This window comes from Eubalaena glacialis, chromosome 1 (assembly GCF_028564815.1).
Source record: "Eubalaena glacialis isolate mEubGla1 chromosome 1, mEubGla1.1.hap2.+ XY, whole genome shotgun sequence".
In the NCBI taxonomy this organism is placed as follows: domain Eukaryota; kingdom Metazoa; phylum Chordata; class Mammalia; order Artiodactyla; family Balaenidae; genus Eubalaena; species Eubalaena glacialis.
The window spans coordinates 233,467,934-233,481,009 of NC_083716.1; the positions used below are offsets into that span (position 1 = coordinate 233,467,934).

General features: G+C 36.5%; 2 protein-coding genes across 8 annotated transcripts in view; one reads left to right on the plus strand and one right to left on the minus strand.

Moving 5' to 3' along the window:
• The window catches only part of GIGYF2 (GRB10 interacting GYF protein 2), a 126,689-nt gene that overhangs the window by 50,281 nt on the left and 63,332 nt on the right, over positions 1 to 13,076 (plus strand). The window lies entirely within an intron of this gene.
• KCNJ13 (potassium inwardly rectifying channel subfamily J member 13) lies at positions 41 to 3,253 on the minus strand. Of its 2 annotated transcripts, none has more exons than XM_061205954.1 (2): positions 2,794 to 3,253; positions 41 to 663 (listed from the first exon to the last, which is right to left on the minus strand). In XM_061205954.1, the coding sequence occupies exons 1-2, from the start codon at positions 3,251 to 3,253 to the stop codon at positions 41 to 43; spliced, it is 1,083 nt and encodes a 360-aa protein (XP_061061937.1). The 2 variants fall into 2 exon arrangements, with proteins under 2 accessions (XP_061061937.1, XP_061061942.1); XM_061205959.1 differs by having other exon boundaries at positions 603 to 663; positions 3,030 to 3,253.

The following is a 13,076-nucleotide window of genomic DNA, read 5'->3' on the forward strand; positions in this document are numbered from 1 at the left end:
ATATTTAATACATTAAAAAATAGGGCGCTATGGATATTTCTTACTCTTTCAGTCCTGTTTCAGAGATCTGAAAATTGTCAATGCTTTGTCCATTGATATGGATGTCCAGGTCAGTCCTGTTTGGGCTCTTGGAGACCAGAGGAGTTGGAAGTTCAGGAATAGTCTTATCAAAATTCTCCATCTTGATTTGATATTCACCTTTGGAACCTCGGGTCAGCAGAGATGCAAAACAGTGATGTAACATGATCTCGGAGGGTAGGTAGGATGTCCTCCTTTGGCATATTTCTCCAGTGCCTTCCTGCATTGCTGAAAGGAACACAACTAATTCAAAGTGGGGAGGATTTTCATGCTGGAGCAGAGTAGCCAGGGGACTCGATGGTATAATGGAGTGATAGTAGGTTAGTGGAAAGATAAAGAATGGACATTCCTCAGAACTGATGCCATCAAGGTGGAAGTCCACACTGGTCTGGTAGAGTTCGCCGTTTTCTCTTTCCTGATAGAGTACAGCTGAGACCCGAACACTGGTTAGAGGGCTAGGTCGAGTGTTGGCCACTTGGAAAATAAGATTAGGTTTGCCATCTATGTGAGCTACTACTGCTAAGTCAGTAAAGCGAATTGAGAAAGCTCGATTTTTTGGCCGGGCGATCTTCGCCACAAAGGCACCTAAATTAGAAACCATTGAATTTTTTTTAGAATGAACAGTTCAAATATCAATACCTTTTCTGAATGAGAAGGATCTAGCAAATTGTTATACATTTCTTGGTGCCATGCCTTCGAAATGAGTCAGGAATTGAACTTGTTTATTTCTCATTAGCCTGAAGGATTTTGCAAAACGGTACATACATTCTTTATTTTAAAACTGCGATTTCAAAATGGGTAAGCAAAATTCATTTTGTTACATAGAAATGTAAAACTTTAGTTTGTTATGAAGTGGAGGAGTGGTCATTTCCTGTATTCCTGCCCCTGCTTTAAAAATAATGTAACAGAAAATAAATGCAATGTAGTTGCAACCAGATTACTTCAAGTTTAAATAGAGATTAAATTCATAGGAGAATGATTTGGGGTAGGGAGGGGACCTGTAGAACAAGTGACATTGAAGAATTTTTAACTTTGAAATTTATACAAACCTTTTTTCTTTTAAGAAGGCTCTGTCTCTAAGGTGGTTTCAGTGTACCCTTCAAGTGCATCCTCCATGTGCCCCCCAGCAGGTAGATCAGGGTTTCTTAACTACTTTTGTGCCACAGATGTTGGCAGGCTGGTGAGGTCTATGGACCTCTTATTAGAATTACGCTTTAAATGCATTAAAATAAAGTATATAAAAAGGAAACCAAATACACTGAAATCCAGTTGAACATTTAAAAAATTGTAATGTGTACTATATGTGCTTTTTTAATGCATTAAATAAAAAAATACAGTGGAGGTTTAGTACTGTAATTTTGAAGTATTATAGTATGATATGAAAATATCTGGGATTTCTGTTTGTAACAAAGTTACGGGTATTGCCGATGCTTTTGTTTTTTGTTGCCTACATTTATAATCAAAGGAAATACCAAATTTCAGTTAGATGTTAGTGTAAAAAAAAAAAAGATGCAAGTTTTTCCTGTCTAAGTTCACATATCCTCTAAATTTTATCGAATGGCCCAGTGTAAGAACTCTTCTTGTAAAGATTAAGTGATTTGCTACAGGTTGTAAAAGCCAGGTGGTAGCACACTGGGACTTTATTCCAGACCACTGTTAATATCGCCCATAGTGTGTTAAAACAAGGTTTTCTCTTTGTTTTGTTTTTTATTTTTTAATTGTATATATCACTAGCCCTACTTTATTAGAGCAAAGAGTATCATGCGTTGCCAGGTTTATACGCAAAATTTCATAATCATTGTGGCCAATTTCCAGTACATGCTCAGGATATGTATACTTGTTCTCTAATGTGCAGTGCTGACTGTGGTGCTCTGGGCTCATTAGTATTGAGTAAATGTTGAAAAGATGAACTCAGAGGAGAAAATTCTAGCCCAGTAAAGGTTAAAAAAAAAAAATCAAATTCCTCTGTTAGGTAAAATGACCGTCAAAATATGCATTGAACATATTTATTCACTTATTTAACAAAATATTTAGCTTCTCTGAAAAACTCCTTTTAGATTTTTTGTTAATATTTTTTTGGCTGGTAGCATAATGATCCCTTTTTTCTTAAGAAATTTCAATATGTAAAATTTAAGTATAGAGAGAGGTTTCTTAAAATTTCTCCTATTGTTTGACCCTAGGCTCTTCCTTTCAGTCTCAGTCATTACCTGCCAATATTGCAAATAAATTATTCTGTAATACAGTTGCTTATAACTGACTATACCCATTCCAAAACATTCATACATTTTTTTTTTTAAGAACAAAAACAATTACCTGTGGGGACTTCCCTGGTGGCGCAGTGGTTAAGAATCGGCCTGCCAATGCAGGGGACATGGGTTCGATCCCTGTACCGGGAAGATCCCACATGCCGCGGAGCAACTAAGCCTGTGTGCCACAACTACTGAGCCTGCACTCTAGAGCCTGCGTGCCACAACTACTGAAGCCTGCGCGCCGCAACTGCTGAAGCCTGTGCGCTCTAGGGCCCACGTGCCGCAACTACTGAAGCCCGTGTGCCTAGACCCTGTGCTCCATGACAAGAGAAGCCACCTCAGTGAGAAGCCCGTGCACCGCAATGAAGAGTAGCCCCCGCTCGCCGCAACTAGAGAAAGCCCGCGCGCAGCAACGAAGACCCACCGCAGCCAAAAATACTACAAACAAAATACAAAAAGCAATTACCTGTGATGAAGGCCTCTAGCATGAGGCCTAGGAGCATTTGTATGGCAAGTAGGGCGATTGCACTTGGACAGTCACCACTGGGGAACATGGTACCGTAACCAATTGTGAGTTGTGTCTCCAGGGAGAAGGAGAATGCAGCTGTGAAACTGGTGATGTACTTGACACAGATAGTGTGGTTTTCAGGTGGGGCATCATGATCTAGTTCCAGATCACCATTCATCTCAGCTAGAACATACCAGAGCACTGCAAAGACAAGCCAGTGGATAACAAAAGAAGCAGAAAAAACCAACATCATCCAGCGCCAGCGCATGTCCATTAGGATTCCCCAAGCGTCTCGAAGATATGCAAGACCTCTTTGAGCGCCATCCATTTGAAGTGTGCTATGGCCATCCTTGGTGACCATCCTCCGGTACCTCTGAGTTAGGAGAGGAGCAATAACTTTGCAATTACTGCCATCCATCTCAGGCTGTAATTCTCTGAAATCAAGAGTAAATTAGTAAACCCTTAACTGTTTTTCAGGTAATATTAATAAATTCTGAGACTTTGTTTTGTAATTTTTTGGAATGCTTCCCTGACTGCTGGGCAGGCTTTCCCAGTCTGATAGCTCTTTCTCTTTTCTCTTTACATAAGGGAGCATTTACTGACTAAGTCATTCATTTGATAGCTAATCATGGATTGCCTTAGGATATCTCTTATTGGTTCCTTTAATGACTGTTAAAATATTGTTTGGCATTTTAACGAATCCCCAAGGGTTGGGATTACGATTCATGTCTTTTTTGACACTCCTGTATCTTTCTTGCACAAGTTGAGGCTTCAAGTATGTATTGATTTGACTAAACATTGTGTGTAACAACTTTCCATAATTAATTAATAATTTATAACTATGAATAATTCATAATGAAAAGGAACGTTAAATATGTGTTCCTCTGTTAAAATAAATAGAAATCATTTAGAAGTGTAGTGTTGAACTGTCTGAAAATGTTTTGAAGCCACACTTATTGCTAGGATAAGAGTAAGCTTTTAGAGATCCATAGTTCCATTGTATGCTTTATAATTAGCCTATTGAAAGTTCTATGATTAGGTTTTATTTGTTTTTGTTACTTTGTGGTCATTTTCATAGAGTCTTTCCTTCTATGGCTCATGGATTGCCGCCCTTCTGAATATTCTAGATGCTGATTAGATTGTGGGGTAGAGAGAAAATTATTTTCTTGGCAAAATAAGAAATTCCAGGTAGAGATTCCAAGGTAATATTAATTTTGAAAGTAAATGAACCAGGTACTTCCCTGGTGGTCCAGTGGCTAAGATTCCAGTGGCTGCCAATGCAGGGGGCCCGGGTTCGTTCCCTGGTCAGGGGACTAGACCCCACATGCCACAACTAAAAGAGTTCACTTGCCGCAACTAAAGATTCCACGTGTCACAACTAAAGATCCTGCATGCCACAACTAAGACCTGATGCAGCCAAATAAGTAAGTAAATAATTAAAAAAAAAAAAAGGCAATGCCTTAAAAAAGAAAAAAAAGAAGTAAATGAACCAGAAGAAAAAGCTTTGAGTTTAATGAACTAAAATAATCATTAAGACGTTAAATGTCAATTTTAGAAACAGTAGTAAAGTTAGTTTTTAGCTATAAACGGTTTTCATCTGTGTTTCTTCTTTTCTCTGTGTGGTGAGTTGAAATCTAATGTGTGCTTTCCATGTGACCATCCTTGCATATGACAAAGGTGTCAAAGACTTCTATGCAGAGGCAAGCAGAAACAGAATGGGAAATGCAACTTTGCTTCCCCTGAATCTGCCTTCTTTGCCACAATCCAGTACTAGGAGTTTATACATGACTCTTTTCGATGCTTCCTCCTTCAGAAGTAGATGCCCTTGGAAGTGTTGCATATCACCTTCCTACCTTTTGAATGACAATGATGCTTTGCTTGAGTTTGCTGGATGAACCCTCCTATGTCTAGGGACTTTGGGGCTTTGGAGACTGGCTTCCTGTGTTGTTGGAATTGGACATTGGCCAGCTGGGTATATACTTTCCCTTTTGTCCTAAGGCTGATTTAACATTTATTGGTGAGATTAGAGACATTCTCGTATATTTTCTTCGCATATGAGTTGCTGATGGAACACTGGGTTGATTGTTAACTTTATTTAGATTAGATGGTCATTTCTGTTTCATGTTATAAATTTTTAAAAAATCTTAGGGCATTAATGTTTTATAATTTATCCTAACAAGTTGTCATTATCATTTTATTTAGTTTTTTTTTTCTTGGCACAGCTATTTAATGATTCATTTTGCTAGATGTTTTGATGTTTTAGAAGACCTGATCTCTGCCCTTTTGGAAATTATAATAACAACAAAATATTCATAGGCATTGTGCTAGGTGCTTTCATTACTGCATTGTCTCTAATTCTTTGGTATCTCAGCAAGGTAGACATTCTTTTTTTTTTTTTTTTTTTTTAAGATAGAGATTCTTATCCCATTTTTCAGATGAGATCACTGAGGATCAGGCAGATAAAAGACGTTTTCACAAGGCGTATGGATTATTTTGCAAGTCTGACTAACTTAACAGTTGGTTTTTTTTTTTTTTTTTAACTGAAAGAAACTGTCTAATATTTAGAGTTTGGTGAGATAAGAGTCTTTCCCAAGATGATTGGTACTGCAGTCACAAAATAGTCTTTGACAGCCTGATTTTTAGCACCTTTAGAACTCTCCTGTCCCCAGAAATGTCTCAAATATCCATTTTAAATCATTGTTAACTTTATGCATGATTTTTATGTCAGTAATGATTAATAATATTGGCTAATATATATTATTTATTATGTGCCAGGAATCATACCAAGCACTTCACGTGTATTGACTCATGTGAAGCCAATAGCCGTGCCTGGCACAGAGTAACCTCTTGGGCTATTAGTTGCCTTATTGGTATTAATAATGTTTCTTAACTTTCCTAGTAATAAGTACCATTATTAACGCCCATTTTATAGATAATGAAACTGAGCCACAGTGAGTTTCCTAAGATCACAAAGGTAGTAAGTGGTGGTCAGTTCCTGCTCAGTCCGTAGTCCAGAGTCAGTGCTATATTGCCTCAAAAATAGACATTTTGACCCTAGTTAGCTTTTGTGAATAACACGTTACAGTTGACTAGTTTTATCGAAGAGCCCCTACAGAATATTTGTTCTTCAGAAATGCTTAGGCTAAGACATATGATTTGTAGGCAAGAAGGATATTTTCAGTTAAGGAAGACATCTTGCAAGATTTGAAGATGAGTACAATCAGAATTATTGTACATAGTCTAATCTTAGATTCTATAGACCAGCAGAGTTAAAACAAAATGTAGAGAGGAGAGTTCTTATAAAGCATTGCCAAATTTGTATTTTGCCAGGTGAGAAAATAATTTTAAAAATATAATACTTTCATCATAATTTTATAGAAGAAAAGACATTTTGACACTTGAAGAAGAAAGATATAGCAATAAAGAGTAGTTGGCTGCCTTCAGTAAGTTTGTGAACCACTGTGTGGTTTTGCCTTGTCCATGGCTTTGACCTTTATTGTTTCTTGCTTCCTGCCTATGTGAAAATGCCCATGATGAAGCTGTACACTAGTGCTGTTCCACTTATGGAACCACTGATTGCTTATTGTGTCATAGTAATTTGTGGGCGGAAAGGTCCATGGTTCTTCTTGATTTTCAGCTTGCTTCATTAAGTTCTAAAATTCATTACCTGAGGAGACAGCCTTTGTATACATACTATAGCTAACAAAATTAATTATTTTCATTTGGGCCTTTTCAGGATTGTAACTTCTTACCTATAGCTTTTGTAGCACTCTTGCTCTAGGCTTTTACAGTTTTTTTTTTCTCTTGCAACTAAGTAAATACACGAAAAAACCTGTGAACAGGGCAGTCAGAAGGCTAATATCAAAACAGTGAAGCATTGTCCTTTTTATATATAAGACCTTCCTAAATCTTGTTTAGATGGTGTTGGAAAGTGGAGTAGTTGAGAGAGGTAAGATTTCAATCCCCACTTAACAGATTACCCTGAATAACTCCATTCTTTGCACTCATGTAGTCAGTGTGGTTTAGCATAACGAAGACAGGGTGGGAAATCTAGCCGACCGGGTTCTGGCTCTGTTGGTTACATAGCTGTGTCAGTTTGGGCGAGCCACCCAATCCCCTTGGCCAGGCTTCCTTATATTAAAAAGAGAAAGAAAGAAATCAGAGGGAATTAAATAACGTGATCCTTTAAAATCCTACATGTTTGTAAACTTACTACCATTTCCCTCCACTGATACAGGTTTCCTGTGTGATTTTTTTCTATATAATTTTATATATGCTTGTATGGCATTTAAAACATTAAATTATTGTTGCCCAATATATGTAGATTTTCTTTCCATCAAATTTAAAAGTGTCTGATGGACAGACATTATGTTTATGCTATTATATTTCCAGGTTATTTTCATATCTCTACAGGTACACAAGTGCTTTTTGAATGTGTTTTTCCTAGTCTGTATTTATATGATTCTTGTAAATTGATCCCAGTAGAAAGTAGAATTGGGATGGTTTGCTTGTATCTCTCTGTGTGGGCTATAAAATATTTACCTATTTATAAACCATTTGATGGAAAAAATAGTACTTTATAAAAATGATAGTGTGGATGCTTCATTGGTCATCAAAATAATGGATTCATTTTACTCATTAGGTTGTAGCACTCAAAATTATCTTTTATTGTCATGTTGTAATGTAGTAGTATAGTTCATATTAAACAGTTAAGATATAAGTTATAATAACTACAAATGTTAAATGATTACAGTATTACTGTGCATTTGTTCACTTCTGGTGTAAACAGTTAAGGACTGTGAAGAGAGTCATAATCATCTCTCCTGCCCTCCATAATTAGGGCAAATAGTGTGAGTTCTAATTCTATTATATAAGCTCAGAGATTCTTTTATATTTTAATTTCTTATTTGTAGAAGCACCTAATTTCAGCAATAATTTCATGCTTAAAAAGAAATTAGGACACTCATCATTTTTCCTATGGCTTAAAAAAGTAAAAACAAAATGATTTTTTTTTGGGGGGGGTCATTTGTTTTTGTTTGCTCATTTTGGGTTTCTTTAATCCCTTCCAAAAGAAAAAGATACATTTTTTTAAAAGCCACTGAATTTTTTCCAGGGTCTTTCTCTTCTCATTTCTATATTATAATGGAGAATTAGTATACATTTAGTAAAACAATTAAGAAGAAAATTTCCAATAATGCTTTCAAGAGGACTATTATTCTATTTCCAAAATTTAAGGAAAAAGAATAAAGAACCTTAATGTATGACCCTGTAGGTAATGTCTTTGTTTTAAAACTCTATTGGCAATATCTAGCTCCGTCCCTATTTGTCAGTCAGTTTTTTTCTCTGTTCCCCTTAAGGAAAGAAATAAGATTGAATATTTTCTCATGTACTCACCAGTTCTTTTGCTGGGCCAGCCTTATACACAGGTAGGTCTGGAGGAAGCTTTCAGAGCCTGTCTTTTTGGTGAGGTAATTTTAATCTACAAGTCCAGCTTGTAGGTTCTCTTCTTGGACTGGGTTTACGGTTCACATTGCTCTGTTTATAATGTCGTGGAGGCTGGTTTCAGCTGAAGCTGATGTGATTGGTCACTTAGTCTGGGGGGGGCCAGTTAGCTCTGATCCTGTGGAAAAGAATGCTGGTTTGTTAGGAGGTCTTTCTTTACCCATCACAGACCTTAACAACTCTGGAGAAAGCCTCCAGAACTGACTTGGAGAAGGGGTGCATTTTTTCTCTCTAATCAGGACCGGTCTTTAGTAAGTTTGCATAATCTTACTTAAGAGTTTATTTAAAAGTTCAAAGGGATAAAATTCCCTGCAAGATTTCCTTTCAGCCGTCTTTCCTTATATAGCATGTTTAAGTGTGAGATATTTCCTTTACTAATCTTTTTTTCCTCCATTTCTTTGGGAAATATTTCCTTGGATAAGGACTTTTAGGTAGAAATTAATGAATTGATTTTACTAGTTTTCTTTTCATATCCCATCTCATCAGAATGACTACCACTAATTCTAGAACTAGTAATAGAGGTAATTTAGTTACCTGAAATCTTATTTTGGGGGGCAAGGAGGCAGACTTCCTTATTTTATTTTTTTAAGGCTATGTACGGAAACCTTGAATAAGAATACATTTAATTGTTCGGTTCCTTACACTTATCTCTAAAAAACACACCTGTGTGAAAGAACTGAAGAATTTTCTTAAGTCATGCTTTAGTGATGTTTAGGGGATGTTCCCCTGAGAAGTATGATGACATGCAATAAATATAGTGTTCAGGGTACAGAAACTTTAACTTAACATCTAAATAATGTTTAGCTGGAAAACCTCTGTGATCCAGCTTGTAGCAACCTCAAAATGAGCTGTGGGATGGCTTTGTATAATGCCTTACTGAGCAGAACTTTTCTCCACCTCCATTAGCTGCTGATTTTAAAACTTTGATCAAATGTCACATGTAAGGGGATCTGAGATACAAAGGCTGCGATTGTTCATAGTAAAATCATGGAAGGCCTGCTGGGAAAATTATTAATCTAGACCAATATAATGCTGCTTAGAAAGTGAAATCCGCCTTTGTAGATTCCTTCTCCTCCCCCCACAATTAAAAAATATATTAATTCCTTCTTTGTTTTATTAATGCCAAACATTTCAATACAAGTTCAGACACAGCACTGCAAACTTTGACCTTCAGAACTAGAGAAGGTAAAAGCATAAAGGAGAGACTTGTGATGTGATGCACCTTCCCTGCATGTTCTGGTAGGAATTATACTTTATATCAATTGCTAGTTTACTGATTGGGGGCGGAAGAGGGAAGACAGAGTAAATATAGTGTAACACTGCCTTTCAGAAAGCAGTACTGAAAGTGTACCTGCCATGTGTCTTGAATAGACGTTATAGTAAGCAAGATAGTAAAGGATTTTACCAACATTAGAAGCCTCTTTCCATAATATATTCAGACAGAAATGATTTACAAGATGATTGTCAAGAAAGAAATGTCTCAAGTGAAGAAGTATTCTGGTTTCTGGATTTCACACTGTGAAAGTCTGCTGTGGTCTGTAAACAGTGATTCCTAATTGCTAACTGAATGGATGTCGTAGACCAGTTCTGGAGTGTCTCCTTAGGAGCATAGCACTCCCATTATAATAGCCGGAACACGTAAATTCATTTCTGTTTGAAGTTGCCCGGTTAGCTGAGATGAAACTTGATATTGGCACAGATGATAAACCAACTTCACCCTAAAATACATGGGCCCTCCGTCTAAACAGAATTAATGATTTCAGTTGGAGATGGCTCTAAAACATTCTTCTATAAATGAACATACATGCTGCTAGATATCTGTTCATTGATTTATTTATTTTTTATTCCAAATTGTAATGATTAAGCAAGATGCCAAGAATCAGGTACATTATTCTTTATTAAATTCAGTTCTGTATCCCTAAATTGTTTGCTTTTCTTTCTGGCTAAAGCAATCCAGTATATAATCCATAACTGTACCGCATTGTACCTGAAAACAACAAAACCTTTAGTTGGAGTGCAGTGTCTTGCCTATGTACATACATAATCTCACAATTTTTAACCTTTAGCCCTGGTCTCCAATGCTCTTTCTTACACAGTGTACTTAGCTTTCTTTAGAAGATGCCTAGTCTCTTTCCAGTTCTGCATTGAAGCCCACTACTGATCATCTTCCACTGAGGTTTCAGGCAGCGTCTGGGTATGTACCAGCAGATGACTGAGTGTAAAGGGTATCGGAATATGGGGCATATTTAGACCACAGGAGGTGCTTTTTCAGAGTCTGATATACAGCAGCCCCTCCAGTCTCTCCCAGCCAGGAGCTGCTGTGTTTTCAGGACCATATTAACCAGTGGAGCAGATTTGTTACCTCCTCAGGGGTTAGGATGGGAGAAAAGTTGCAAATCTCTGGGTATAGAATTTAAACTACTCCATCCTAGTTACCCTGAGTTTTGTTTACAATTGGGGGGAAAAGTAAATATCAATACCTGGATGGGATTCCCTTTCACTGTTTTCTCTGGTATTAGAAAATATTTTTAGTGTTAATCAGAGAATATATATCTGAATAGAGAAATACAAAGTTACTTGCTAGAAAAATTTGCACATAAACAAGCTTCAAAGTCTGTCCCATAATTCCGCTTTTGCTTTTGGAGTTTGGGCGCTTCTGAGTTCCAAGTTTCACAGCTGTAGATTTTGTTGGCTGAGTGCCTTTTTGCTCCATCTGAAGTTTTCCATAAACACCATTTCTGGCTGTAAGTCAAACATGCACACAGGTGCCCTTTTACTGCTCTTTCTCCTTAGGAAGTCCACTCAATTACACCAGACTAAAACCAATACTGCATTTTAATTTTATTTTATTTTTAGAAGAGTCCTATTTAGACAATACATTCAGGCAGAAACAACCAAGTATTTATTTCCATTGGGGAAAGTATTTATATATGTAGTGCAATTGTATTTTAGCACCTTTTATACATCTTGAGGAATTGTTGATGTAAGAATGTAAAATGTGTTATACAGGTAGTGTAGTTTGCTCATAAGACTGTCATGCTTGCCATATTGAATAGAAAAAAATATATTTTAAATTTATATTTCTTTACCTTTTAGAGGTCATAGACACCTTTAAGACCCTGGCAAAAACCTTAGACCCTTTTCCCTGAAAAAAGATAAAAGCATGCCAGCGTGATATGTGCTTCCAGTTTAAGGATTCATAGCCCCAAGCTCATTTGTTGACTATAGGTTAGAAATATTTAGTTCAGGCATTAATTTGTAAATTATTTAATTATGTTTACCTTTAAATCATCTTGTTTACATATTAATCTGTTAAGATTTTTTAAAAAGTCAACTAAAATATTTGGCTACTCAACTTTGTCATGTTGCTGATGGTATGGAAAGAGGAAGACTGATTTTAAGTGCTGAGAAAGGCCATGTGGGTGTGGGTGTCCCTCATTCATTTTAGCCCTGGCCACTTTGGAGTCATGTAATTTTTAGACATTAAAGGAGCTTTAGATATTATCTTCTGAGTTGCCCATGAACAACTTTATCATTTATTTTAAATTATGTCAGTAATACACAAATATATATATATTTTTTAACCCTGTAATGAGTTAACTCATTATAAAGTTTTTTGGCACCCTCACTTCCCACCCAAATTTAAATACGTACAAATCTGCTGTAATCATTTAGGTTAGAAAGGATTTATTTTAATGTTTTAGAGCAATTCTTGCATACAGTATAATTTATATTGTAAATTATATTAGTAGTAATTGGAAATGTATATTCTATTAGATTGTACTTGAAGTCTTTTTTTACCCCTCAAAATAATTTTGAGTAAAATTTTTATATTGTTATATATTAAGTTGATCTTAACATTTTTTTCAGGGGTACACATTTTGTTATCGTTTATCTGCTGGAAGGTTAACAAATTTAGTTCCATTTAGACACCTAGGCAGTCTCTATCCCCAAGCTTTTCTATGCATGATATGTCTGTTGCCTTTTTAGAGCTCTTTAGACTTAGATCACAGAACTTCCTTTTTCTACTTTATTTTTGTAGAATTTCTGGCTGCTTCTGATGGGTTTAATTTGTGAGTAAACCCTGGATTAGGAGTTTGAACATCTATGTTCTATTTCTGATTTGGTCACTACTCAGCTGTGTGACCGTGGGAGATCCCCCTACAGGTATCCCTTTCCTCACGGGAACAATAAAGATGGTAAGGTTGAAGGTAAATGAGCTCCCTGCTCCAGTCCAGTCCAGTGGCTGGTCCCAGCACAGAGTGAAGCCCAGGACCCTGTGAAGTCCTTGGCTCTCACAGTCACTACCCAGGATTAGTTTATATCTAAGATTTCTTTTGCCCTAAAATTCTTTCATGTTATTATCTGTAAGAAGTTATGTGAATGTAACTTTTATCATTCTGACCCCTAACTTCAAAGTTCTTAAAGAAGCTCCTAATTTCTTCAATAAATCTTTATCAAGTATCTAACCGTGCCTTGCATCTTGGTCTGATGGCTCTCCCAGCCTTCCCTGGCTTCTTCCCTCCTTCCTTTCATGCAGGCATTTCCCCTAATAAAATCTTTGGGTGTTTTAAAAAAAAAAAAAAAAGATGGTAAGGTTGACTCAACCCTTGTGGTTATTATGAGTATCGGATGAGATATATCAATGCATTTTGTCAACTGTAATGTATCAAGTCATTTGTTTACATGTGTGTCCCTGGACTGTGGACCTGGAGGGTAGGTGCTATGTCTAAGTCTCT

Bases quoted from the DNA above. Each gene is read 5' to 3' on its own strand.
- KCNJ13 (XM_061205954.1), bottom strand. From the start codon at position 3,253: ATGGATGGCAGTAATTGCAAAGTTATTGCTCCTCTCCTAACTCAGAGG. The intron at 664-2,793 runs GTAATTGCTTTT...TTTCTAATTTAG, and splicing joins GCTAGAGGCCTTCATCACAG to GTGCCTTTGTGGCGAAGATC.